The sequence below is a fragment of the Melampsora larici-populina genome, assembly GCF_000204055.1.
Source record: "Melampsora larici-populina 98AG31 unplaced genomic scaffold MELLAscaffold_69, whole genome shotgun sequence".
Classification (NCBI taxonomy): Eukaryota; Fungi; Basidiomycota; class Pucciniomycetes; order Pucciniales; family Melampsoraceae; genus Melampsora; species Melampsora laricis-populina.
In genome coordinates, this window is record NW_006768833.1 from 82,780 (window position 1) to 109,980 (window position 27,201).

Consider the following 27,201-nt stretch of genomic DNA (forward strand, 5'->3'; position numbering starts at 1 on the left):
AGAATGACCATTGATTTGATTACTAATACATAGAGGAACAAAAATAGACAAGAGAGGAATACATGTATTTTAACCTCCATCACGTTTAAAAGATACCCATGACTATAATTCAGGATGATACCCTCGTTTGTGGCATTACCTATGATTGAGGGAGTAAGAATCAGATATTGAAATCAATGACTGATTCCAATAAGATAGCACTGAATAATATCACATACCAAAACTCTCACATTCAAGAATCCTGGTTAGTTGCGCTTGAAGTCGATTGCTTTGGCGCTGATTCCAATTCTTTCTCGTAAAATCTAAGTTTTTCATTTATCTTTCCAATGTCAACCCTTGCCTCTTCCAATTCCGCCAAGCGCGCCGGCATCAAGTTGAGAACTTCACCCTGGAAACCCGATAGAACCGCATTGGCATTCTTGAATTCATCTTGTAACTTCGAGATTTGCGATTGGAGGGAACGTTCGAGTTGTTTAAGTTCCGTATCGGGGCGAGAGATCACTAGAGCACCTTCATTATCGCTTTCTTCGAGTTCATCGGTAGAAAGATCATCGTCACTTGTGTAATATTCATCTTGAGCTAAATCATGATTTGGATTAAAGAAGTCGAGCTCATGAGCGGCGAAAATGCGTTCCATTCGATTGATGGATGGCAGTACGTTGGGCTTCATTTTAAGGTCCCAAAGTTCACTCGGTGGGAGAGATTCCTTGAGCTCTTTGCTATACATGTCGGCTGGAAGGTGTCGAGGGATGAATCCATAGTCCATTGAGGAGCTTGCGACATATCGACGAGGAGTACGACCAGATCCAGGAAAGTGATGGTGGGAGTTCGCACGAGATTGTAAATGTTTTTCGATAACTTCCATCAAGCGAAGTGTTTCTTCTGACCACCATCGAGGTATGATCACGTGCACCTCTTCGACTACACGGTTACCGACCGAGACTCTGACATTGGTTCTATCGCCCATCACCCAGAAGTTTCTGGGCTGGAAGATCGAAACTATCCCTTCAGGAGCACCCGACTTGATCAAATAGTCCGAGTAATCTTTCCATGCCTAGGTTGAGATGAAAGTCAGCAAAATGCTTGATGTAGTTATTGAAGCTTTTGATACCACATACGTTTTGTTTTTCTTCTATCTTGAAATGATAATTGATCACATCTTGGTTGTTGCATTGAGTATGATACATCGAACGGAGGTGCCTGAAGTGGGCCGACAACACAGGCAAGACGTATGCGCGGCTGAGGACATGTGGGTTGATAGTGAATCTATAATACTCGGATTGGATCGCACAGTAGAAAGAGATCCAGAATAGTTCGCAAAGTGAGGCGTTGACACGGTCTTCTATGTTGGCATCCCAGTCGAAAGAAAAGCGTCGAAGACCCCATCTCTTCAAGTCGTCTTCAGTCTCGACGAAGCCTATGTCGTTCATATGAACACCCGTTTTGAAGAAGTCCGTAACATCGATCAAAGCCACAGACGTTCCATGAGGAAGTGGGTCTCCGGCTGGAAAGCGCTCTATAAAACCACGCAGCTCGGCTTCCGAAAGAGAAGGTGGGATGGCTGAAGCGTTTGTTTGGCAACACATCAAGACGCGAGCATGCCTGCGGACAAGAGACTAAGAGAAGGATTTGGGAATTATGATAAGTATATTAATTAAGGAAAAAAATAGGGGAAGTGACACACTTGGATAACGAGCATCTCTTTTTTTGAGAGAATACCAACGACATCAGTGTCATGAATGATACGAAGCGATCTAGCAGAACTCAATGAATCGATCGGCGGGTCGCTGTAGAGGTTGGATTGATTGGAAGACATCACGACAAGATCATACAAAGATGAAGATGTTAGCAGGAAGGACTAGTTGGGAGGTCTCTTAGTACTCTGGGAATGTTAGTGATATATATGAACTCACCTCAACCATCGACGGTTTACAGATCCGACCTGCTACAAGAAATCTGTGGGTTGAGGGTATTGGGTTTTTGGTGCAACATCGTTTGAGTGAGACAAGTTGATTAGTTAAATTGCGAACAATAAAGAATATTACAAAGAAGGTATTACCAGATTTCCCGTGGACAGTGTGGTAGACTGATTCGGCCTGTTTGTGATGAAAGACCAGGAAGATGTATATTTATGAACTCTACCTCACCTGTTAATTTAATCAGACTCTCTTGTGACTCTTGTGTCTGTGGCTTGATCTTCATCCGAATAACTTGTTGATCAAAAGGGTTTTCTGGCCGAATTCGATCACCTTGAAGAGAAACCACCCAATCAGCGACTGGTGTTAGAGAAGAATGTCTCATTTCCCCACTTGACGGACTAGGTACCGGAATCAGACATCTGAGCAGACCACAAAGGAAACGAAAGACTGACCTCTCGCCACGTTGTCCACACGATTGAGTGTCTCGGTTAATCCTGTTTACATGGATTTCAAAATTTTAGCTAACGATCAAGACATCAGACATCCAAGCAGACAACAAAGGAAAAGAAAGACTGACCTTCCGCCACGCTGTCCACGCGCTTGAGTATCTTGGTTGATCTTGTTAACTTGGATTCCAAATAATTAGTTAATGAAGGAGATGTAAGAGATAGACTATCGTCATGTTTGGTTAAAACATACATGGTAGTGACTGAGAGAGGTTTTGGTTGTCGAAGAGGGAGAACGTTGAATGACAACTACGAGAAGCAATATATGTAGAGTGGTGGTTGAGTGGGTCACAGGGAAAGTCGGACTGCCGTGCATGTATGACTGAATGCAGTGTTTGTCTCATAAAATTTGGGGCCACACCCTATCAAGTTTCATCACTTGAATCGAGTCAAATGCACACTACAAGCTGTTGAAGCTTAACTACTGTACACATTGATTACCCACTGTGAGCGTGTCTGTCGAAGAGATGGGAGTTTGAAAGAGCTCCGGCCAAAGATGATCATTATGCACTAGCATGTGATCCATCAAAGTTCAGCAACAATGGCTGGCTGAGTTTCAAAAACAAAGATCGATGATCTTTGTCTAGTGACCCAACCGCCTCAAAACATGGACAAAGGTATGAATCTCAATACCTATCCGAGAACTCTGGCATGTCTCTGTCAGAACCATCTCGTGTGTGCACGTCGGCGTGCTTGAAGAAGACAGACGTGGTGGTAGTGATTCTGATATCGGCTCACAAGGGAGTGATGAGCATCAGAAAATTGCACCAGAACCATTGCTTGTTTCAATAGAAACCATATCGTGATAAAGATCAAAGGAACTATAGTTTTATAACTTTGTTTTTTCTTTGATGAAGCTACATTGTACATCTTATGCAGCTTAATGTATGAGCACATCACCTTTAGCATCCAAGCTTTTCGTTACACGGGTCGTTTTGCCATGAAAAACCAGGACTGATTTTCAGATCATTGAACAAATCCGTGTTAAAAGTCAGATGGCTGAGGATCTCATTATAAAGTGATACTAATGATCTTTACTCACCTTCTCTTCATCATCACTTGGTCCAATTCGATCGATCTTCGTTGAGGCATTTGACGCAAGACACTAAAGTGATTTGATTATGGTCCCAGGTTAGGATGTAATCTGATTAGAAACCTATGTGATCTCCAAACATCTTAGAGGGATATGATGATTGGAATCTTCTTACTCTTGGTCGCTTGAGGTAGGCGCAGCATAAACGGTGGCTAGATAAACAAATAAACGAAGGAATCAATCAGAAAATGAATCAAGAGGGAATGAAGAGGGAATGAAATTCTATTTAAATTTGTACCTGATAATAAAGCCATACAAATCACTTTGACAAAAAGCATGATATGTGATGAGATAAGTAGGATTTTTGGTTATGGATTTTAAAAATCAGTGGTTTCTTCTGGCAAGGATGGGGCAAAGGCCTGGTCTCTAAGCAAGCAAGCAATTCGTAGGGCCACCTTTTTATAACTTTTTGGAGGCGGTGCATGCATGATCGAATTGCCACCTCGCCACGAAGAGTTTTTATGAGATATCTATCCACATAGTCCCATTCAACGAACTTGTCTTCACACGGCTCACACAGCCTCTGGTAAAGTGATCTCGTATAGGCTCCGTAGGATAAGGGGGCCAACTTGCACCTGCCAACTTGACGAAGTCCTTAAAAGTCCCTGTCTTTGTTTCCGGTTTTTTATATGACTATATATAGTTCCTAATGAGACACTAGGGACTTGTAGATTTGGGCCTCTTTGGGTGCAGTGCAACATAGCTCTTTTGATTCAGTTAAGAAAAAATGCTACCACCACCTCCTTCTACTCCCAGCGTTCGAGTATGTACGCAAACAGTCAATTCGAAAATACAATCAATCAATTCCACAATGGAAACTTTGATGAGGATTCAAAGTAAGTTGTGGCTAGCATTGGAAGAGACTGAATTTTTACAACTGATTATCCAATTGGTAATTAACTTTGTCCAAGAAGAAAAAATGTTAAAGATGATTGATATTAAAGAGAGTGCACAGATTTTATCACAAGATTTTTGTCTGGCTTGTCCGAGTTGGGTTGAAGACATCTTTCTGTTCCGGTTTTGTCACTTCATGACTCAACAGAACCGTAGTCAAAGTGATAAGTTTGATCAATTTTCTGGGAAAGAGACTGGGTCAAAAGGAGTTTTATAAGTTGAAAAATGTCGAGGGTGTTTGACATTGTTCCCTTGTGGCCAAAGTATTGGCCTACGTATCTTTGTAATCTACAGCTATTTAGACTTGTACCTCAAGTTCACTGGGATCAATGATTCCTTCAAGTTCTAGCAATGAGATAGTCTCCTTTGATCATCCTTTTGAACAAGTGAGTTAAAGATCCTGCTCGGATCAAGGAAAGGGATCCAGAATTCTAAGAATCACTCTCAAATGGGAAGGGTGGGCTGGGGGTACAAATTCGCCCTGTTTAACGCCAAAAGCACATCTTCCAACCAATGCTGAGGTACCGGTCAGACTCTGGACTAGCAGGAGCAGATGGGAGATATGTACGTGTACATAGTTTTTTGGACTTGAAACTGAGAATTGAATGTTGGGGAGGAAGATACATATGTCTCCTTGAAAATGTTGATACATGAGTTTGATCGGGGACTCAAGATGGTTATCCCAACCTGCTGCATCCCATCTCCGCCAACTGTTTTAATCGCCTCGCTCTAAGTTACATGACCCATTGGAGCTGTAAAGTTAAACTTAGAGCCGTAAAGAATATTGAGAGCTAAAAGCGCCGAAGCCAGAAATGGTATCGGGTGAGGATAAGATCGCTACAAGTTCTCCTTTGTGCTCATTTCCAACCCCTCTTGACTCTCTTGAACTCTGTTGACATATCTGATCTCGTACTGGAGACGCACTCTGTTTTGATCTGCCGGCAAGGACTACACGGACTCATGACATATGTAGAACAGAAACCTTCGTCAGAAGGGTCTATTGGTTCATTGAGGTAGATTGAGGTGATATTGCCTGATATTGCCGACGTTATGTACAATGGTTGTACTGGCTGTACAGACACCACCTATTCATGTGATCGCGGGTCTCAGAAGACACGACGTACATATGCTTCACATCAGGCTTACGAATATTACGGGCCAGATGCCACTCCTTCGAAGACAACGCGCCGGCGCGTAAAATGCCAAAGACACTCCCAGGAGGAAGACAAGGTAGAAACTTTAGAAATTGGTTACGCATCAAGAACACGGGTGACTGGATGATTGGGTGGCAGGTGCAGCTGGGTGCACGATTAAAGTCTGCGATTAAATGAAGAAAGCGCCGGAAATCACAACTGGAAAAGCTTTATGCAACATCGACACGCCAACCAGCCCTCATTGAGCCACAAGGTGAGATATTAAGAAGACGAAGGTGTTTTTTAGAATTTGGGTTGGGAGGCTGATTGCAGCAGACCCTGCTCATGAATGAACTCGGAGTCTCTTCCTCATGTCAATGTGGGTCGCGTTCACCTCCCTCACCAGAATAATCCATCAACTCAACTTCCCGCTCCTCTCCAGATTGCGTTCAGGCCGCAAACTTTAGGCCACTTTCTTCTTCAATTACTCTGCTTTCAATCCTTCAAAATCGACCAATTATATTTTGCAACTTTATCTGTGTGACATTCCAATCTTAATACGTTCCAGGGATATCAAACAAGCACTTCGTTATCAAATTTTTATATTCCACCGTGCTGTCAGCCTGTCTGGTGCTGCCGACCCTTCATTCAAATTCTTTCTATATCGTTGCGACATGAAAAACATTCTTTTCCGAAGCATCCTCTTTTGTGCAGGTCTGACGACCACACTCTGTCATCCTCGCGGGGCAAAATCACCAAGTCTTGCTCCACGAAACCAGCAGTACTGTCCAAACCCATCTGTAAGAGTTTCATGGTACGTCACATTCATCCGTTGTTAAACGCTAGATTGAAGACCGGGATCCCTTGTCTGGCAAATCATTTGCTATCTACTTATACCATTGCTTTATCCAAACCAGGTATACCTTCACTCCACAAGAAAAGACTGCTATGCAAGACGCGATCATGTGTTTGATGAATGCCCCCAGCAAGATGAAGTATCCTGGCGCTGTAACGCGGTACGATGATCTGGTTAGCCTACCATTCTGACCTATAAACTTGACTCCGAATGACTTATCTGCGTGCAAACAAATACTAGGTCGCTATTCATCAACTCCAAAGTGATTATCCCAACGGAAATGACAAATTGCATGTCACTGCCAGATTTCTCTATTGGCATCGCCTTTATCTCCTTCTCTTCGAACTCCTTCTGCGGGTTGAGTGCGGCTACACTGGGAAGATGGCATACTGGGATGAGAAAGTTGATGCTGGGAACTTTAGAAATTCTGTCGCGGTCAAAGATTTTGGTGGCCCGGGGAACGAGAATGGTTACGTGGTATGTTCATGATGCTTCTATGATCTATCAGTGCCTCAAACAAGTTCCAATTCAGCCCGGTTGACATATGTAATTGCACATCTTTTTTAGGTGGACGGGCGATTTGGTTACACCATCGTAAACATGGGTCCAAGATCGCAAAGCGTACGGCGTTATTTGACTCGCCAGATCAATGAAACTGCTTCAGCTTTTGCTTCGCAAGAGCACTACGATCTGTTGATGAGTCAGCAAGACTCGGCTGGATTTATGAAAATCATGCGTTTATTTTTACACATGACTGCTCATGGGGGTCTCAAAGGATGCGTAAGCCTGCGGTCCAAGTTTATATGTTGCAAATATAGCTGACGCGTCAAATCCTACAGATGGGCGACGTTCAGAGTTCTCCAGTAGATCCTATCTTTCACTTGCACCACATGTATGTCGAGTAAGTAGCGTCTTATGGAGGATCTGATTATCTTGCAAGTTTACTTATCAATTGATTTCGCGATACATAAGCTATCTATGGTTCAAATGGTACGTCTTTTTGGTCTCAGTAGTTATATCCTGTACTTTTTTCTCATGCACACTTTTCCAACGTCAGGCAAAATGTGGACCCTGCCCGACGAACCTTTGACCTACGCGAAGCTGGTTACGAATCGCAGCGACCACCATTCACTGTACGTTCTTCTACTATCGTATACAAAGCTTATGGAATTGACTCACGCGAAAAACTATGAACCTCTAGGTAGCGACCTGGCACACCTCCCTGACGTTTTTGGGACTCGCCGATGTATGTACTGTGAGGTCTAGCTAATGCCCTACGAACCTTGAAACTTATTTGAATCTTTTTCCATTTAGGACGTCCCTATGTACGCTGCTGCCGACACGCAGGTAAGTTGCACATCCCGAAATTATAAACAAAACATTTTGAATACCAAAATACATCAAACTGACAATGAAAATGGCATGGCCAACAGGGAGGGTTTCTATGTTATATATACGAGTAAACTTCGCATCAACATAACTTGAGCACCACAGCTACTTCATCAAAGTAAGATCGCGGACACTCGAGCTCTATAGGAGACCAAATTCTTGGATTTTCGAACTTGCTCTAAGTCTTTTTATTTCTGGGTTTCTTTTGGACATAATGAATGCGAACATTTTTTCTTTTTCTCAAGCCTACAAAGTCTTTTAATTTCCAACAAATCTTCCCTACCATATCAAGCTTTATTTCCATACCGAAAGCTAGGCGGTCAAATCAGAAGAGGCAGATTATGTGTAAAACAAAGCACTGACCATAGGCGCATCCCTATAATCTTTTTTCAACCCTTCCAATTTGCCTCTATCAGGCTTCACATCATACCCAATGTTCAGAGCACCACTTCTTGACAATCAATCATCTCTTTTGACTTATTTATCTCTCTTTTCCTCTTTAACCCACTTGTGTTACATATTCTGTTAGTTCAAAATAACCACTGTCATTTCCTTGCAACTTTGTCTTTGTGCTCATGGAAATTAATCTAGCGCAAGTCTTTAAAAACAGTACTCTGTCGGGTTGCATGTGATCTGATATCGACCACCACAGTCCACTTTGTTACTGTTCAAGCAACAAGAATTTTCATGATAGTTCACATAACTGCCCGGCCGCTCTTGTCAGAAAGGAAGGCTTAAGCACTCGAGCTTTCATACTGATGTGAGCACACGAAAAATTTGACAAAGGAAATCCCAACAGCTTGATCAATCTCGTCGCAACATCTCGCGCTCACGCGCTACCGTTTGCGCTACACCTTTGTATCTGTAACACGTGCCTTTATCTCAATGCTTTGCCACTTGAGAGGTCACAACAAAGGTTATCAGGTCTGATGATCGCAAGCAAGAGGTCATTCAGGTAATTGAACTAATTACAAAAAAAGCCCCGTGGAGCAGATGATTTTTGGAACAAAAACAAGAGACTTCATTTGCTAAAATGTCAGCTCTGTGTGCCCAATGTCTTTTGGTTATGCACGCATTTAAATTGACCATGACACACTGCTATGACACCTGGACAAATTGACTGTGAGAAGGTAATCAAAAAAAATCTGCACTAGTACTACTACTGGGAACTAGCTGAAAGAGCTGGCGAATAATGTATCAAACTTTTGATTTTTGGATTGGAACAACAAAGCATTGACGGAGCCACTAACGCGAATTGGCCTGAATTGACTCATGTCACTATTTGGTCTTGGGAAATGGGCCATCTTCAGGCTTGCAAAATTTTCTACATAGCACAGAGCTCTCAAAATGTGATTAACAGAAGATAGATTGCAATCATTGTACTGTGGTACAGGGAACAGTTCGAGGGCACGGATGCGCGAGGGCCTCAGGTAAGCTCAGGAGTTTCCTTTCATCCAACAAAGATATATATCTCATCCACGGCCATAATATACGACTTCTGGGTATGGGGATGTCGAGTGTCAGTGGCCTGAAGAAATCCGAGGAGTAAGAGTTTTTGTTAAGTTTCGTCGAGGGAGAGCAGGGGAGTCCCGAAACGTCTTTCTCACAATCCCAAAATGGCGTGTACGCTATGCTACGCTATGTAAATCATAAACGGCAGCGACTGTCAACCTCGACTTCGGTAGTTCAAAAACTTTGGTTGCTGTTGATCGATATCTGCTTGCTGTGTACTCCAATGTCGGCACAGAAACCAAAGGCCACAACAGTTGGCGTTCGAAAACTGGACTCTCCTCAGCCTTGCTCTGACCAGCCTCATGCCACCCATGATACGCGTAGAAGCATTCAAACGACTGTCTGATCCAACTTATATCAGATTGATCCGACTCGAGAAAGACTGGATTTTTGTCGAGACCACGCATTGAAACACGAGGGTGCAAGGATTTGTTTTGTGGGGTCGCAAAGGTTGACTTCATGAGGATCAAGGCCAAAAGATCTCATCAGCGTCCTGTCGATCTCGCCATCAAAGTTGTGTTCATTCTTTTTCTTTTGGTTCAAGCACCCACAGTTTGAAGTTTGGGTCCAAACATTTCATTCTTGAATATTTTCTGCAATCTTCATTTAGTCATCACCGCTTTTCAAGATCGAACCTTTTTTATATCTTCGTATCATACTGCAAGACTCCAGCAAAAATGAGGACTCGTCCTATCTCTATACATATCACCATGATGTCCTGGCAGTCCAGGATTCCAATTCTTCAACAACGTAGGCCTGTCGGTGGCCACCGTTTGGGAATTTTCTGGAAAACTGCTCTTTTTCTAGCCATTGTGACGGCCACTCTCTGTCAAACACCCACCAGTGATCCTTCACATGTGGAGCGTCGGAACGAGCAGTATTGCCCGAATCCTGCAGTGAGGGTTTCATGGTCAGTTAATTTGAGTAACATATTATTTTGACATTTTGGCTGATACGGCTGGTCTACCAGGTACTCACTCTCAAGTGCAGAGAAGACAGCTATGCAAGATGCAATCATGTGTTTACTCACACAGCCCAGTAAGATGAAGTATCCCGGAGCTATATCCCGTTATGATGACCTGGTCAGTTGCGCAGGGTTCTTTCCCATAAACTCTCAGCACTTCCGGTCGAGTTTGGCAGGAAACGGTTCCTGACTTGATTTGGCCACGCAGGTATATGTTCATCAGGCGCAAAGCGATTTTCCTGGTGGCAAGGACCTGTTGCATGTCACTGGTAGATTCCTTCATTGGCATCGCTTACAATTGGCTCTTTTTGAGCTACTTTTGCGGGTCGAGTGTGGTTATTCTGGTCCAATGGCATATTGGGATGAAAGAGTCGATGCGGGAAAATTTCGCGACGCTGGTATAATTAAAGACTTTGGTGGGACTGGGAATGAGAATGGTTATGTGGTGCGCATCTATATCATGTTCGGTCATGTTTACTCGTGACAAAACAGCCCCCAAAAAACTAAACAACGTAATACACGGCATCTCATTACTAGGTTGACGGTCGATTTGGATACACAATAGCCAACTTAGGCCCAAGCATGGACAACACAAGACGTTATCTCAGTAGAAAAATCAACGACACTGCTTCAGCTTTCGCTTCAGAAAGGCATTACAGAGTGCTGATGGGCCAAGACTCATTTATAGACTTCATGCAAAGTCTACGAAACTTTCAACATCTTAGCGGCCATGTAGGTGTGGGCAGAGATGTGAGTATCTTTCACTTTCATTTTATGGCAATCATTATGACACAGCTTTGCTTCTATAGATGGCGGGTGTCCAGACGGCTCCAGTCGATCCACTCTTCTGGTTTCATCACGGTTATGTGGAGTGAGTGCTACTTTGCTATGAGTGCGTAAGCATTGAAGTGAACTGGATAAATACTTACCAATTTGTTGAACCCCTCCCTCAAAGTTATTTATGGACTAGATGGTATGCCTGACTTAGCCTTTGGAACATATTCCAAGGTGATTCAAAGAAGTTTCCAGACTGTAACTGATATACTCTTCGAGTAATGATAGGCAGGGAAATGATCCGGCGCGTATCTTTGACCTCAATAATGCTGGTTACGAAACACAAGGGCCACCATTCAGAGTATGTGAGGAATTTCTGTTGAGCGTATACACTTCATACTGACTCTGTGATGAACTCACCCTTTTAGTCCGTGACCTGGCAGACTGCACTCCCATTTCTGGGACTTGCCGATGTATGTATAGTTTGAATTTCCAAAGAATCTGAGATACAATGCTTACTCTCTTAACCGGTGACTTTTTTATGACATGTCACTAGGATGTACCCTTGTACGCCGGGTCAGATACACAGGTATTTCACACTTGGAATTCAACTCTGATATGTAAAGCTCAGACTGACATGGTTGCCTTTGTGACGGTAAGGGTGGATTTCTGTGTTACACATACAAGTGAACCTTGTCTTTCCGTCCGCCAACCTCCAACTAGTTTGATGCCTGTAATTCCCCAGAAGAAATCAACTTTGGCATTGGCTCTCATCACACTCGCCGGCAAATTTTCCACTGAGGCCACCTACACCTTTTTGTTCTGATCTCTTCCTTTACGGATTTCACAGCTCATGTCTTTAAAACCAGTTCAACTTCTACAATACTTCCCAATCAACAACAAGAACATATGCTTATTGAGAAAGTATGATTTTCAGATGGCCAACATAGAAGGATTGCACTGATAAAAGAATGCCATATCATCCAGACTCCTGTGACTGTTCTGCATGGTAGGGTTAAAGATTTTAGTAGTTATTGATTTTTTTCTTTGAGTATAAGTTTTGTACAAAAATGAGCAAATATGTACAGACATTCATTTCACTTTAACATATGTAGAGATTTCACCACACAAGATATGAATGATTTCATAAAACCAGCCAAAATTTGGGACTACCTATTGATGGCAGATCCTCAGTCTTGGAACTTCAATATAACATTCTTCACCCAATGGATAACAACCAAGATGTTTTGAAGAGTTCAGCAACAAGTTCAAACTTTACAACAGCCTTCAGCATGGTCATCATCTTCAGATTCTGAAAATGTAAAAGTGATAGTAGTTGAAAAGAATCACACAAGGCTCTTTATAGCTCCAAATTCAAGACCAATTTCTACCAAAATACCTAGATTTTTTGATCCAGATGAGAAGATAACATAGGAAGTGGTGTTTTTTTCCATGAGAAAGGACTCCAATTCACCACCTCCTGGCAAGACACTGGTGTGAGGTTAAATGATGGAATCTGGTCAAATATGAAGCTCTGGGCCTTGAGGCAATAGTTGGGTCACTCTGGTCTTGAAAAGCATCAGTACAGAAAGTATGATATCCCAATTCCAGCAAGAAGGCTCACATGTGCCAGATATAGATTGAGGTAAAGTCATTTCAAGGCAGTATACACCCAACTTCTTGGATCATGAAAAGTTATTTTATGCATGTGATAGTGGGGTTCAAGTCCAAAAAATGCCTCAAAGACACCTATCCCTATATCAAAATGCTGATTGAAATTTTGAAATTTTGAAAGCAGTGACAGAAATCCCAACCTGAGAAGCACATCACTAGCCATTTACTCTTCAACAAAGACAAATTTTGAAGGGCTGGAAGGCCAAAGTGCATAAACGTTTAAGCACTTTTTGGCCAACTTGAACCCCGCTGATAAGAATTTATCTATAAAACTAAGCTCAAAAACCTAGTAAGCTTGAACAAGGGGATAATTCAAATATTATTGGATGAGATGTTTGAATCTGGAAATAGGCAGATAATATGGCAGACTACCTTGACTTGAAGATTTTTCACTTTGTTAAAATCTTGCTTATTTGTAGCTACTTCATGCAATGCCCAAACCAATCCAACACAATATGATATATCAGCTGTTTTTCATGTTGTATTCAATTGGGAAACCAATGTATCAAACTGATACCCAATACAATACAGAGACAAAAAATCTCTGGTGCCTTATATTGCATCACTCAAGCAGTACAAGCCAATATGGTCTGGTAAGGCGGCAAAATCCTTTGATTGAGCATCTTGGCTGGCAGCTTGTATCATGTTGCCAATATCCAACATTGAAAACCCCAGTTCTCATATTGGGCTGGCTGAACCAATCTGTGAACATCTGACTTTTGGTGTTGGGTTGGCAATACAATACCAAGTTCATACACACATAGCTGTGACAGCTGTGAGCTGTGACATATTGCGTGTAGCAGCAAAATACTTACTATAGGTATATCCATCCGCACCCGTATGCTTATAAACAAAAGATGATTTTCTCAAGTCAGTGTCCCGTTGCCCAGCAGGCCGGCTGACTGGTCAATATCATCATCATCCATCAAACTTCACCATGAGGAAACTTAAGAACCCTTACAATTGTAAAAAAACCCTCCCGCGCATGGTGAGTAATTAGAAGTCTCAAATCCAATCGATCCACTTACTAATATCCAAAAACAGTCATGGCATCCGCAGAATCTTTTCAACTTATTTCAACGAACGTATGGGCCAGAAAGTAAAGAAACTAATTTTACAAGAACATCAAAGACCGTTTATTGGCAAAGATGTAAATCAAGGGCTGTGACTAGAGCTTATCATGGAGATTGGATTCAGGAGAAAAAATTCAAACGACATTATCTTCCAGCTTCATTACCAAAACTTTCAATTCAACCTTATCAAAAAATTAATAAATCTAATCCTCAAGAATCAAAGGTTCCTCTTGCAGCGATGATGTACACCGAAGTAGAGAGGAGATTAGACGTTGTGCTTTTTAGATCTTGTTTCGCAGATAGCGTATACGAAGCCAGAAGGATGGTTCTACATAATGCGGTTAAGCTAAACGGCGTCAGGGTATGTCACTCGTTCTCTCAAGTATGGACACTATGCTCGATCACTCACATGGTACAATTTAGTGTATTGCTCCTTGGACTCGACTTCATCCTGGGGATATGATCACAGTTCATCCAGCCTCTATTCCATTGCTTAATCCAGGAAAAACATGGCCCGCTGGCCTCGGGGAAGCGTATGTGGTCGACATCGACACACCTAAGAAGCCAAGCGAGCGTGTGTCTGTGCCGCCTACCGACACAGAGAGTCTTCCAAATGAACCGACTGAAACGGAGAGAGTTGAAGCAACAGACACCAGTAGTGTTTCGCCAGAAGCTAAAGACGAGTCTGGTATCGTACCGGAAGCTGATGCAGACGTACCGCCACCTGTATCGGATCCAGTCGATCAATCCGACTCGAAAGAATTAGCTTCACCAATCACGACGTCTCTACATCTTCCATTTCGCCTACCCGCCTACGCCTCTCCTTTCCTTTTCATTCCTCCTTACCTTGAAGTATCATTTCGAGTATGTTCGATGGTTTATCTACGACATCCAACTTGTGGACCAGGTTTCAGTGAAATACCTACTCCTTGGAATGCGGATGGTGAAGTGATGCGATTAGCATGGGAATGGTATACTCGTCAAGGTTTAGGTAGAAGAGTTAGAAAAGAAAGAAAAGAATGGGATGAAATACGTGAAACCAAAAGGGATCCATTTGCAGAAGGACATCTTAGAAAGAATGCTATCGGGGGCCGAGTTGCTGTACATGGGAGATACCAAGGTGGAAGGATCGGTCGTGCACGGATGGGTAGCGGCGAGCCTAGGATGCAGTCGTCGATTTGAATTTTGTATACCTTTGATATCTGTTAATCTTCCCTACCTCCTATACCCAATTAACGCTCTCAAAAATCAATATGAAAGTCTCAAAATGCTCCATCTCAATGTCCGATGAATGTAGTCGACATTGCAGTCCCGACACTGAGGAGAAGTATACTTTTGACCTTGATAGATAGGTCGAAAGCCTCAAATGCACCGTTACCATGTCATCTGCACGAGGATACATGCAATCATCAATTTCGCAATCCTAGTCTCTTTGCGCCTCTACTGCTCACACCTCAGGTGTTGACGTAGTCCTCTAGCGAAATTGACTGCCATTGCAGCCAAGGTACATAGTCTCATTGAAATGAAGTGCATCTGGCACGGGCATCGTTACATAGCACAAACTCTTGAATCATAGCGTCAGCACTAAATGGCTCACCATGCATCAAGATTGAAGTGGAGGTAGATTACCGGGTCGTAGTTGGATCTGGGATCCCACTGGGTTACAGAGTTGATTGTTTTGAGAACGAGTCCGAGTGTTTCGCCAAAGTTCACAAGGATGACGCGAGACTTCAAGGAGTCGAGGAGGTCGAAACCAATCCGCTTGTCCTTCCTCAAAAAATCAACACATGGCTTGCTTTTGAGCCAACGGCCGCCTACCCTAGGTGTGACTCAAGTGGACTCGGACGTGAAGAGTGGATGAGGTGAGTAATAAGCAAGTGGTGCTCGCTTTGAATGTCGCAAAGATTGGTCCCCGACTGCATATCGCACAGAAGCGACCAGTTGCTTGATTTTTAGTTGGACGGTGCGCGCGCCGCGTTAGGCCGAGTTACAGTCATTTTGGCAATGCTGACAAGATCGAGAGGCACGAGAGTGAGGATATATTCTCTGCTGACCCGAAGGAAATACAAAGCCTCGAATGGCCGATGGATAGTGGTCAAATCGTCGCAAAGTTTCTGGATCAAGGAATGTCTGTTGACCAAGCTAGTGACGCGCTCAACCTCCTCGTGCCTCATTGTTGTAATTCTCAACACAACTGGAAATGCAACAATCATATAAAAGGCCACCATTTGTTTCGAATTATCTTCATCCACTTTCCTCCTCTGCTTCTAACTCCAAACTTCCAAACATATCATCCACTGCTTCCCTTCCTAACACTATCCACCTATCATCCCACAATTTCCCTTCGTCCTACCCCTCATCCTTCATCCTTCATCCTTAACTCTTGATCTTCACATCCTTGATCCTTTTCGATCATACATTACCTCGCCTTTCTGCACCTCCTCCTAACCAGATCTTACCCAAAGATGTCTTACCTTTCTCTTGGTCTCAACTTGCCCGCGATGTTTGTACTAGACCCTTGGTGTATGTTGCAGAAAGCTGCTGCTAGTCAATCACAACAGGTAAATCATTCTTTTCACTTCGGCGTTCAAGACAAGATCTACTTGCTGATTACTTGCGTTCTCATAGGTTGCTTATGCAGCTTTGCTTGTCAGACTTCATTCTAGCCAAAGACTTATCACCGAGGCCCCTTTCTCAACTGAAGAGGTATGTCTATACATGTTTCAATCGTCTCCTCCAATGCTGGTCTCTGATCTCACATATGGTTCATTTTTTTAGATCATCGCATCTCCCGTTCAGAGCGAGCTTGAAATTTGTGTGGCCGCCGTGTCTACTTCCATCGCTGACCAGTCCATGGCGACACGCTCTATCGAATCCGCATGGTCATTCGACGTATTGGCCACTAATTTGCTCGTTCTCAGTCAACCAACGACTTCTGCTGTCCCAACCGATGACTCCGAGTTATCTTTTTGCAACCAGGTCGAAGAACAAGCTCAGTTCAACGATTTTTTCCAACAAGAGAGTGATCATTCTTGTCTTGACCTGAGTTTCGACTTGGAAGCCTCATTTGGTGATCATCACACGTCGGTCCACTTCAACAATGAATTTGATTTCGAGACCTCATTTCAAGGAGAAAACGACTCTTCTATGGGGGAGTGCTATTTTTCTGAAGATTCCCTTGAGGTTCAGTCGGTCCAACCGCTCTCAAACCCCCTTCAAACATCATCGTCTGGCGTCGCAACTCTTTCTCAAGAAGAAACCCCTCATTTTGAGATCTACAATCAAATGCTCGAAGACTTACTCGGATTTTCTGACCTCATGTCTTTCGAGCCGGTTTCCACTCCGTTGCCTTCCAATTTATCCGAACCGAACTCGCTCGCATCCACGACAGCTCATGTTGAGGCGGACATGCAAGAATCGTCCGAATCCCTCATAGAAAACTCTATCATGAGCTTCTATTCGAGGTCTGAGCTAGAAAACTTTTTCGCGGATATGAGTCATCAGTTTGAGCTTAATCTCGGTCTTGATGACGAGGCTTCTTTCGGCGACCAACACCTCTCGGTCCATGTGAATGAGTTCTATCTCGAATCTTCATGTGAAATAGAAAATCACGTTCACCTTGATAGGAGTCATTGCCTTGAAGAGTCTTTTGACGTCCAAGAAGCAAATAACTCAGCTGAGGACGAAACTCGTTTGGAGATCTACAATCAAATGCTACAAGATCTGCTTGGTTCTGCCCTCAATTCAATGGAATCGACCGCAACACCTTCATCCTCTTCAACAGTCAAGACTTTTATAAGACCTCGACGTCACAAATCATCTAACCTCACTATTTCAGAACTGTCGAAGAGCTGTTCAACCTCATCATTAGAATCTACATCCGATCTATGTGATTCATGTGATAGTTCTCCGGAAGCTGAGGCAATCGATTTCTCTTCATCACCTAAAGAAATTCTAGGGAACTCTTTTCACTCAATACATATCACTGATGAACTTGAAGATCACTTTATAGAAGATGGAAAGCATTCTTTTTGTCTTGGTGATCAGAGTCTTGATATTGATATGCTCTTGAAGGATTTGGATTTGAACCATTCATTTTGTTTTGATATCAGTCACTCTTCTTTTGATCTTGACACTTATCTTGAACTTGAACCATAATTTGATCTCAACTGAAATTCAAAAAATTCAAAAAGTTTTAAAAAATTGTGTCTATCTCTCCCTTTTCTCAATTTTTTTATAGAGTTCTGCAACAATCACTCAATTTTCCTCTCTATTCTATTCTCACTTTTCTCTTTGTTTTCCTTATCCTGTTCTTTGTCCCTGTTCTTTAAAAAAATTGTATTATAATGAAAAGAAAATTCATAAGTTGAACAAAAATAAACCTGTCTTAAGAAACAAGTGTGAGAGAAAGTCATCAGCAAATGCCCATAGCCAGATCCATCAAAATCTTCCAAGATTGTACCAAAATCCAAAGACTCAAACTTTTCTCTCGAGGATCCTTGCAGTTGATGCCTTACCTTGAGTCTCAAGAGAAACTACAGGCCAATTGAGTACCTTGTTTTTTTTTGCTGCACTGCACTGCCAGGCGCTTGCTGCGCAGTGTAGCTGTAACCTGTTGTCATAATACAATCTGCCTTTCAGGTTGTGTAGCTTGGAAAGCGCTAATAAACAACAAGCTACAGTAGCTGGGTTTGGCGTTGCTACATTACGATACACATCACGATTCAGGGCGGAAACGTTCGTATCAAATGTTCTTTTACAGCTCTGTGTGACGTAACTGAGACTCGTGTTCTGTGATTATTCGGAGGAATGGAGACCCAATGTTCATCGAACTCATTCAAGCAAAACTTTTGTCTTGATCAATTACCACAAGGAATCACCTGATACTATGTTATAGCTTCCTGTGCTTTTGCTCTATTCAGAGAATTCTATCTCCTTTACCTGGTTGACTTGAAATACAATCCTTTACCTCTGTTTATCTGGCTTGATCGTCCAAGTCTCGAATCCAATTTTAACAAATTTCAACCAGAAGAACGTTGAAAACTCGAAGCCAACTGATCACGAATCGCACATACACCACGAACCCCGCTTTTGTTGAAAATTGGTTGAGGGGGGGTTTCAAATAGATACGGGCAGAGCCCCACTAATTATCTGTGGGGCACCAAGCAAATAGCGGGGTTTTTACCTGGTCAAGACGAAACCCTACATACGGTTATTTAACCTCTACAGAATAGGTTGACCAACCGCTTTTCAATAGCAGGTTGCATAACCACATTATCTAACCACCAAGATTGCGTGGTTGCTAAATCCGCAGTGGAAAAGCCGTGCTAATACGGTTTTTCCGGACGACAATTCGTTTGTATTGTCCGAATGTCCATGTAACCATTATCCAATTTAAGGATGTTTTATTTGATCGATGGGTCCCAATAGATTATTACCTTGCATATTATTGTTCGCCTCAATTTTCCTTGACTCTATCTTTGCAAATTTCCCTTCATCAAAGGACGAGGCTTCATTGACATTTTGCACGTCTCAATAATGTCAATGTCCAATAATGAAGAAGACAAATGTGAGGCTTCAGTTCCACATCTTAATACATATTTGACTGGTCCACTTCATCACTGAATGAACGCGATTCATTAAAGGCATTGTCAAAGTAGGTCGAGATACAGATTCTGTTACGTTTGTATGTCTTGCGTGCCCAGGTAGCCGCTCAATGCAGAGCAGCCATATTTGCAGGCATAAATCGGGTCCTGCCCATGTGAAGAACGTTAAGGCATGGGTGGTTAAGCAACAGGCAACCCAAACGTCTAATTCGTTCATCAACCATGAGCAATCTCATATAAACTCAGACCCGCCGAGTCCTGATGGCCATGTTCCTGCGGAAATTGATGACATCGACATCCAGATCGAAGATCCGCAACCTAATTTTGTTCGAGATAGGCTTGTAGAACTGTGGACACGAAACCATTCAATGTTTTTTGATTCTCCAGAGGTCAGCGTTCATAGTGGTGAAGACGATCCAATTGGCAACATCGACATCGATTCCCTCTCCGATGTTGACGAGGATGAAAGCGACGGCCCTGAGGACGAGCACGAAGATAGCAATGAGCCAGATGATTCATGGTACCCTTTTACATGTCTTGAGGCAAGTTTCGTGTGATAAACTATCATCACATATCACACATTCTGACCCCGTGATAAATGCAGCAAATGGTTGGATTCATGGTATTAGGTTCCTCAAGGGCAATTTTGTCCCTCTTACAATACGAAAGAATGCGGTCATTCTTTGGACTCCTTGGAGTGAAGCTGCCCGCGTACAAGACCGTTCAGAAAGTGCGTCGACGACTCAAGACCAGGTTCCAATTCAATGTGTCAGAAACGCTCAGTCCGTTAGATAAACCATGCTTTGGTTTGCAAATAAAACAAATAATTAAACAGGCAAGTATATGATTTGCATTAAGAGCGCGCGCAATAATCTAACCATATCTTGGCACAGGAACTCGCAAATCCTTATGTATCAGAGTTTCTGGAGTTTATGCCCTCTTTACCCAAAGACGACGCCAAAGTGTTCTGCCTGGCCCAATCTCAGAAGTGGCGAGAGGGTCTTGACGCCGATGTCAGGGTGCAAATGGTTGAGCACGCAAACACTCATTTCTATCTTCACGAACCAGCTCAATTAGATACACAAAGAATCGTAATTCCTTTCTACATGTATAAATCTGGAGAAGATGTCTTTGCAAAATGTGTATTTGCACATCTGAAATGGGAAAACCCTCATATCCAATTGGAATTCCAACATGTTTCAGATTTCAACTCTGAGTTGTTTACCACAATCAACGTTAAATCTTTCTCTAAAGTATTTGACGAAATTGTTATGCGTGACGGCCGCCTCATGAAAGAGTTATGTAGTGGCGTTATGTACAGTTAGTTTGGTTTTATGTATATATATACCTTGACATTTTGACAACGTTGATATCGCTAACTGTTTTTGTGTTGGTCGTTTCAGGAAAAGACGGAGGCACTTGCACTGAGGTACCAACAACTAATTTGTGGCGAGAAAAAGCGAATGGTCGAATTATAAGGCATGTACCCTTGGTTTTGTACTGTGACGATCTGTCAGGCAACAAATCAAAGCGCTGGAATAAGCATATAGCTTTTTACTTCACGTTGGCTGGACTGCCTCCGAAAGTTTCCAATCAGGAATACAATTGCCACTTTGTGACAACCTCAAACACGGCTGGAGCGTTGGAGTTGGCAGATCCAGTGGTAGACGAATTGAAGTGAGTTGGCCAAAGTTTATAAGTTCACACCACTTAAATTGAACATCTATATGTTGTTACAAACCAGCAACCTCATTACCAACGGCTTTGTAGCCTACGATCACAAGGCTCAGGCGGAAGTACTCGTGATGACATCTGTGCTATGTCATCTAGGTGACTCACCCATGCATGCCGAGGTGACCAATACGATGAACCCAACTACCTCTCTCTCACCTTGTCGAGTATGTCACCTGAAAGCGAAGTCTCTGATGGACAAACGGTCCTCAAGGTACATATGCAATTTCATTGGGGTTGACGAACTAGGCAGGCAAGAGTCACTTCACAAATATTAATTTGAACAGCTCGCCAGTATCTATCTCTGACCTTGTCTTTTTGATCTTGTAGGCAAGACTACGAACGCGCCAGTGGTCGGAAACTATCAACAGTACTAAGGCCCTTTGGGAATTATCTCAACGCCCAGGAACCATTGGCCAATTCGATACAAAGTCGACTGAACTCGGCGTGAAGGATGCACTTAACCTGGTTTTTGTTAAAATGGTGCAAGATCTCCAAAGGGATTCTTCAGTAACAAACGCCCAGACAGCTGCATTTTGCCAAGAGCTTGACGAAATTTTTGGGGAGCGTCTGTTCAACCCGTTCCTACGCTTAAAAGGTGATATTATTGTTTTAAAGTTTTATAATTGGTTGATTCTATTGACATTGTGTTCTGAAAGGTTTCAATGGCCATCGCGATACCCCAGTTGAGGTATTACATGTCATCTTATTAGGTGTAACCAAGTACTTATTGCGGCACCACATGAGCTCATGTTCCGCAAAAGACAAAAACAACATCTGGGGTCGTTGGAGGTCTTTCAACGCTTCAGGTTTGAACATTCCAGCCATTCAGCCTAAAGCAATGATACAACATTTCCTCAGTTTGAACGGAAAGGAATTTCGAGTTGTTCTTCAAGCGGCCCCTTTTGTTTTTTTCCACAGTGCGATGACAAACGAAGAACGCAAGACCTGGACTGCCCTATCCCACCTCGCTCCCTACATATTTCAAACTGAAATTTCCGACATTAAGACCTATCGAAAGGAGCTGGAGACCCTTGTTAGAATATTCTTGAAGTCAATAGTACAACTCACGGCTCAGTGGTGCAACAAGCCTAAGTTCCATATGATAATACATTTATGTGAATCTATCGAAAGATTTGGGCCTCCATGTCTTTTTGCTACCAAAAATTTTGAGAGTTATAATGGTAATACTCGAGAATATTCTTTACACTCTAATCATCTGAGTCCCGGTTCAGATATCGCCAATTCTATGAACAGTTATCGGCTCATGAGGGCTTTATCCGCGGGATCTAAACTTTATGATCACCTATCTAAAACCTATGTACAAGCGGGTTTGAAGGTGCAGCAGATTTTTCAGAATAATTTATTGTTTCAAAAGGCCTTAGGATTCAATTCTGCATGGAATAAGGAGAATTCCATCGGCATCGGTAGTACGTCTTTATTATCAATAATATTAATTGATGTCTTATACTTTGTTTGGACACTGACCGATTACGTTTGTTTCAAGGAAGGAAGAATCCTCAACTGGTGAACACGAGTGATATGATCCCCGATGACATTCGTGACGCTTTCACATCGAAAGAGTGGCATGTGCTCGATTCACTTACCTTTCAAAACAAGCAAAAAATCACTTCGGATGTTTTTATGTCTGTCAACAATATAAACACTAGCACTGGTAAAATTATTGTGCGTGTCGTTAATGTTTGGGGTGTGGGGGGGTGTTCCTTACAACAAATCAAGCTTGAGGCGCACGTTTGCCGATTAGGTCCTGTGAATAATTTCTATGGAATGCGTGAGATCAAGGAGACAAGTTCAAAAGTATGGATTAATCCTTCTGTAAGTCGCATCCTTTAACAGCTTGATCAATTGTTTTTGATTAATCATATTTGTAATAACCTGAAGAATATCGCTGGTATTCTTAATGTTCAACACGACTGTAACCACAGCAAGTGCCAAGTGCAGAAGGTCCGCCCGATCATGACAGAAAGGCGTGTATCAAAATCAATGGAATACACAGTTGTTCATGAACCAACTAAAGACTTCATTATCAATTCATGCGCATTCTACTCTTCTGATCTTCATCGCAGCTGGGCAAACATACCATTCAACGAAGTAAGTCCGCAACAATGTACTTTAGCAGTAAAAACTGGCCTCGATATTTGGCAAAAAGACTTAAGCAAGAAAGACGAAATGAAAGAGAAAAAACGTCAAAAAGAGAAGGACAAATTCGCGGCTAGTCAATCCGGCCATGTGGGTAAGAAAAGGAAGGCCACAAATTGTAGCCCCACTCCGACCGAGGCCGGAACAGAAGGTGAACATGTGGAAATCCACTTAGCAGGCCCTTCCACTTGGTAATTACATTTGATGAATCATTCTGTTGATATTGTGTTTGTATTATTGTTGTATGATTATATTCAATAATGTTATATTCATTAACTCATTTTTCGATTTTTTTAACTATATAATCAATTTTGTTAATTACTTTTTCAACCTCTCATATCAATGAAATAGATAGTTCACAATTTTCGTTTTTTTTACTATATTTTCAAAATTGGTATATTGTTTAACTCATTTCTCGGAATTTTTTACTATATATTCAATATTGTTAATTATTTTTACTCATGTTCAACCTCTCACATCTGATTATTGTTAATTGAATCATATTCCTCTAAAATCCTTGGGTCTCAGACTATTTTGTTGGTGTTTGACCACTCACACCAACAAAAGAGGGAGATCAGCATGATAATCTTGATGAAGTGACGTCAAACCATTAAGAACACAACACCACATCAGAGTTCGCGCAGTCCTGAACGCACGCTTTCCTCTAAAATCCTTGGATCTCAGACTATTTCGTTGGTGTTCGACCACTCACACCGACAAAAGAGAGAGATCAGCATGATAATCTTGCTGAAGTGACGTCAAACCATTAAGAACACAACACCACATCAGACTTTGATCAAAAAGAAAAATCAGGTTAAGCAAAGGTTTCGAATTCCAAACGTTGGCAATTTTAGAGGTTGTGGATCCGACCGCGGATCAATTTGATATTTAATGTGGGATCCATCCCATTCACCATCCGGCCCAAATCACTTCGAATTGTCAATATCTTTGAATTCTAAATATCCTCGTCATTTCAACTTCATCATTAAACTTCTTCAAATCTCCATACCATCAATCATATACCTTTCTTATCAATGGCTAAAATGCACAACTCCAAAACATCCACTCGAACTATGGCTGAAACTGCCAAATCACCTTATGGTGATTCGCGCGCTCGTAACAATCCTCGGGCGGTACATCCAAATTCCACGACACCACCTTTGCCACACCAAGTTTCAGGAAGTCGCATCCAAATGATGCTAAATCGTTCCAGAAGAGCCACCGTTCCTGAAGTAGAAGACATTGCCGATAGCTCTATTGGCGACACTTCCATTTCCGAAACCGGACCTGACGATCTCAATGAATACAACTTCGAAAGTAGTAACAACATTGATCTCAACAGGCAAATCCAGATTGCGCTTGAAGAACGTAAGTTCTTGTATTGAGTTGCTTATAATCACTAATCGATATTATGCTGAGTACATGTATCATCATTTGCCTCATGTTATCTGTTATGGTACTTTTTGCATTTCACAGAGGCCGAGTTAGAAGACAACCTGGTATCCCCACAAGCCAGTGTACATATTGACAGCTCAAACAACTCAAGCAGCTCATCGAATGACAATACGACTCACTTGTCCGGTAGAAGATTGCAAATCTTCAATCAGATTGCGGGGCGGGCACACCTTGACGAGCAGAGTATGTCGCTTGGACGTTTCATGGGTAGCGTAGGAAAATTTAACTCACCAATGTAATCAACCACATATAATTAACCACCACATTCTGTTTGTTCACTTGTAGTTTGAAACACAAGACGACCAATTTATCGCCTGTATGGTAGCTGTATTAGCAACCCTTCAAGACGTCTCGAGTATCCGCGATGAGATCCTTGGTGCAATACGTACCAACCCACATACTCGAGGTGTTTCGACTACCCCAGATGTTGTCACTTGGAAAGCAGATAGTGCGGAACTGAAGGTAAGTGAATTGCTAATTTGTGTAATCACAAACACGTTGGATGAATATATATCTCATCAGTATCATATCTCATAGCAATGTATGCGATTATTGGCAACACAATCAATCTTAGGTGGCGGAGTTCAAGCTTATACTGCGCGTGTTGATCCTTTGGGAGGCACTGATCAATTACCTCTAGGTTTATATTCAAGAGTTATGGTAAGTCACACGGTGCTGATAAAGTGAAACAACCGCTGACGCATACGTACAGAGTGCCCTGTTATCCAATCCTAGCGAGTGGAAGAACAGAGTGCTTCCACCGGGATATGGATCGAACCCTGATCCCCGTCATACTCGAGCTTTGGAAACAACCCTCAACAATGTCCTAAAGGAGGTTCGCAAAAGTTTTGATGATGTGGTATGTATTTCTTCTTTTATCTGCTGGTACTATTGCTAAATCATAGACATAAACCAGCTTCTTACCCACATCAACCTTCCCAACCGAGTCAATTCTGGAGGACATGCAAATGTACCGGTGCTTGACACTGTTATTGTGAAGGTGAGACGAGGACAAACATTTGTCCGATGTAGAGTTAGAATAACATCTATGTATTACGTAGCTTTATCAGAAAGAATGCGGAATGATTGGCGGACGGGTTCGAGTGCGCGAAGAGATCCTGCAGGAGGTAGATCAATTGCGAACCTCACGTTACGCATGGCTGGTGAGTGTTAATAGGCAGTCAACAGTTACTCACAACATTAGTTGAATAAGACTTCCTTTCCGCGCGCCAGAGAATGCAAGCTATCCACTGGGGAATGAATTTTGCAGACTATGGAGGTCGCTCTTTTTGGAATGTAGTGGACCGTCAACTGGCTCATTTGCGTACACAGAGCACACGTTACCGTTATGTGTATGTCATTTTCAAAAAGCAGTACATTTTCTCCTACTGGCACTAATTTACCATTATCTCGTAGGTTCTTTATATTAATATTGCAATCAGACCTTGAACGCATTGATGGCACGAAGACGTTTGACAAAATGAAGGAGACCACCGACTTCTCTTTGCCTACTGAAGCGCAAATTAACCACACAATGAACAAATTGAACCAGACATTTGGAGCAACGGTTCAACCTGATGAGGAGGCCCATGCCATAGTTACAGACGAGGCCGAATGAGTTTGTAACTGAATCATGATGATGAAAGCTTGTACCCTGCTTTCCGTGTATCTAATATGCTCATTTTATTCTTGTGTATATGTTCATTACTTTGCTTATCTGTCATTACCGTTTCATTACTTTTCTTTAGTGTATATGTCCATTCACTTTCCTTACATTTATTTTGTTCATATGTTCATTTACTTTTCCCATCTGTCATTACCATTAGCAATTAATAGTTACAATATTTAAATTAAATTGAGCAAGCAACGTATATCAAACCGAAAGCGTGAATGGTTCCAAAATTAGGCATGAAAGTAAACCGATTTGCAACCAATGGTTGCAAAACCCCATGGCTTCCTAACCGATTTGGATAGTGGCTGAGTTTTCACGTTAGCTAAAAAATGGTTGGCAAACCATTTTTGGAAAAGGCGGTGGGCAGAAACTCAGGGGGAACGCGGGGGGACAGGTAACCGATTTAAAGCGCGCGGTCTAAGCGCGTTGTGCCAACGTGACCTCTCTGCAAAAGAAAACCGTGATACAACCGGGGCCAAACACCGGTTTAATAACCGTTTTGGAGGGTTCGTGGTGTACAACTTCTGATCTGTCGCTCCTTACATAACGGACTACCAAGCCTTTGTAAGAAAATCAAGGTGGAAAAAATGCGCGCCCAAAGTTATTCACACAAATTTGAAAAGAAAAAGTAGGAAAAAGGAAAGGAATCATAATAAAAAGTATATATGGCATAAGTTTGTAACAATTTCGAGTCTAGTTTTCTAAGTACGCTTTCAAATGTGTAAATCGCCCAGTTGCCTGAATAAATTGTGCAAGGTAACACTACACCAAATGTAATCTTTACCGGGCG

At 42.3% G+C, this 27,201-nt stretch overlaps 7 protein-coding genes across 7 annotated transcripts; 6 read left to right on the forward strand and 1 right to left on the reverse strand.

Moving 5' to 3' along the window:
- Positions 1 to 232: 232 nt before the first annotated feature.
- Positions 233 to 2,620, reverse strand: MELLADRAFT_68545 (uncharacterized protein; the record flags this gene model as incomplete). Its single annotated transcript, XM_007417152.1, has 7 exons — positions 233 to 1,054; positions 1,119 to 1,616; positions 1,685 to 1,858; positions 1,914 to 2,096; positions 2,143 to 2,276; positions 2,372 to 2,413; positions 2,497 to 2,620. The coding sequence occupies 7 exons, from the start codon at positions 2,618 to 2,620 to the stop codon at positions 233 to 235; spliced, it is 1,977 nt and encodes a 658-aa protein (XP_007417214.1).
- Positions 2,621 to 4,245: 1,625 nt separating this feature from the next.
- On the forward strand, positions 4,246 to 5,693 carry MELLADRAFT_112658 (uncharacterized protein; the record flags this gene model as incomplete). The annotated part of the gene is made up of 3 exons (XM_007417197.1): positions 4,246 to 4,354; positions 4,869 to 4,976; positions 5,491 to 5,693. 3 exons carry the CDS (start codon positions 4,246 to 4,248, stop codon positions 5,691 to 5,693), a joined length of 420 nt encoding a protein of 139 aa, XP_007417259.1.
- Positions 5,694 to 6,219: 526 nt separating this feature from the next.
- Positions 6,220 to 7,864, forward strand: MELLADRAFT_94290 (uncharacterized protein; the record flags this gene model as incomplete). The annotated part of the gene is made up of 9 exons (XM_007417179.1): positions 6,220 to 6,359; positions 6,463 to 6,574; positions 6,642 to 6,878; positions 6,969 to 7,181; positions 7,241 to 7,302; positions 7,374 to 7,391; positions 7,459 to 7,534; positions 7,716 to 7,748; positions 7,835 to 7,864. 9 exons carry the CDS (start codon positions 6,220 to 6,222, stop codon positions 7,862 to 7,864), a joined length of 921 nt encoding a protein of 306 aa, XP_007417241.1.
- Positions 7,865 to 9,979: 2,115 nt separating this feature from the next.
- Positions 9,980 to 11,730, forward strand: MELLADRAFT_94291 (uncharacterized protein; the record flags this gene model as incomplete). Its single annotated transcript, XM_007417180.1, has 9 exons — positions 9,980 to 10,212; positions 10,273 to 10,384; positions 10,475 to 10,711; positions 10,804 to 11,016; positions 11,076 to 11,137; positions 11,320 to 11,401; positions 11,469 to 11,513; positions 11,597 to 11,629; positions 11,701 to 11,730. 9 exons carry the CDS (start codon positions 9,980 to 9,982, stop codon positions 11,728 to 11,730), a joined length of 1,047 nt encoding a protein of 348 aa, XP_007417242.1.
- Positions 11,731 to 13,651: 1,921 nt separating this feature from the next.
- Positions 13,652 to 14,969, forward strand: MELLADRAFT_40240 (uncharacterized protein; the record flags this gene model as incomplete). Its single annotated transcript, XM_007417140.1, has 4 exons — positions 13,652 to 13,702; positions 13,759 to 14,148; positions 14,211 to 14,361; positions 14,554 to 14,969. The coding sequence occupies 4 exons, from the start codon at positions 13,652 to 13,654 to the stop codon at positions 14,967 to 14,969; spliced, it is 1,008 nt and encodes a 335-aa protein (XP_007417202.1).
- Positions 14,970 to 16,252: 1,283 nt separating this feature from the next.
- Positions 16,253 to 17,945, forward strand: MELLADRAFT_68549 (uncharacterized protein; the record flags this gene model as incomplete). Its single annotated transcript, XM_007417153.1, has 3 exons — positions 16,253 to 16,348; positions 16,416 to 16,493; positions 16,566 to 17,945. The coding sequence occupies 3 exons, from the start codon at positions 16,253 to 16,255 to the stop codon at positions 17,943 to 17,945; spliced, it is 1,554 nt and encodes a 517-aa protein (XP_007417215.1).
- Positions 17,946 to 24,318: 6,373 nt separating this feature from the next.
- On the forward strand, positions 24,319 to 26,357 carry MELLADRAFT_94293 (uncharacterized protein; the record flags this gene model as incomplete). The annotated part of the gene is made up of 8 exons (XM_007417181.1): positions 24,319 to 24,652; positions 24,761 to 24,922; positions 25,038 to 25,201; positions 25,277 to 25,399; positions 25,452 to 25,598; positions 25,656 to 25,902; positions 25,953 to 26,091; positions 26,156 to 26,357. The coding sequence occupies 8 exons, from the start codon at positions 24,319 to 24,321 to the stop codon at positions 26,355 to 26,357; spliced, it is 1,518 nt and encodes a 505-aa protein (XP_007417243.1).
- Positions 26,358 to 27,201: the final 844 nt, after the last annotated feature.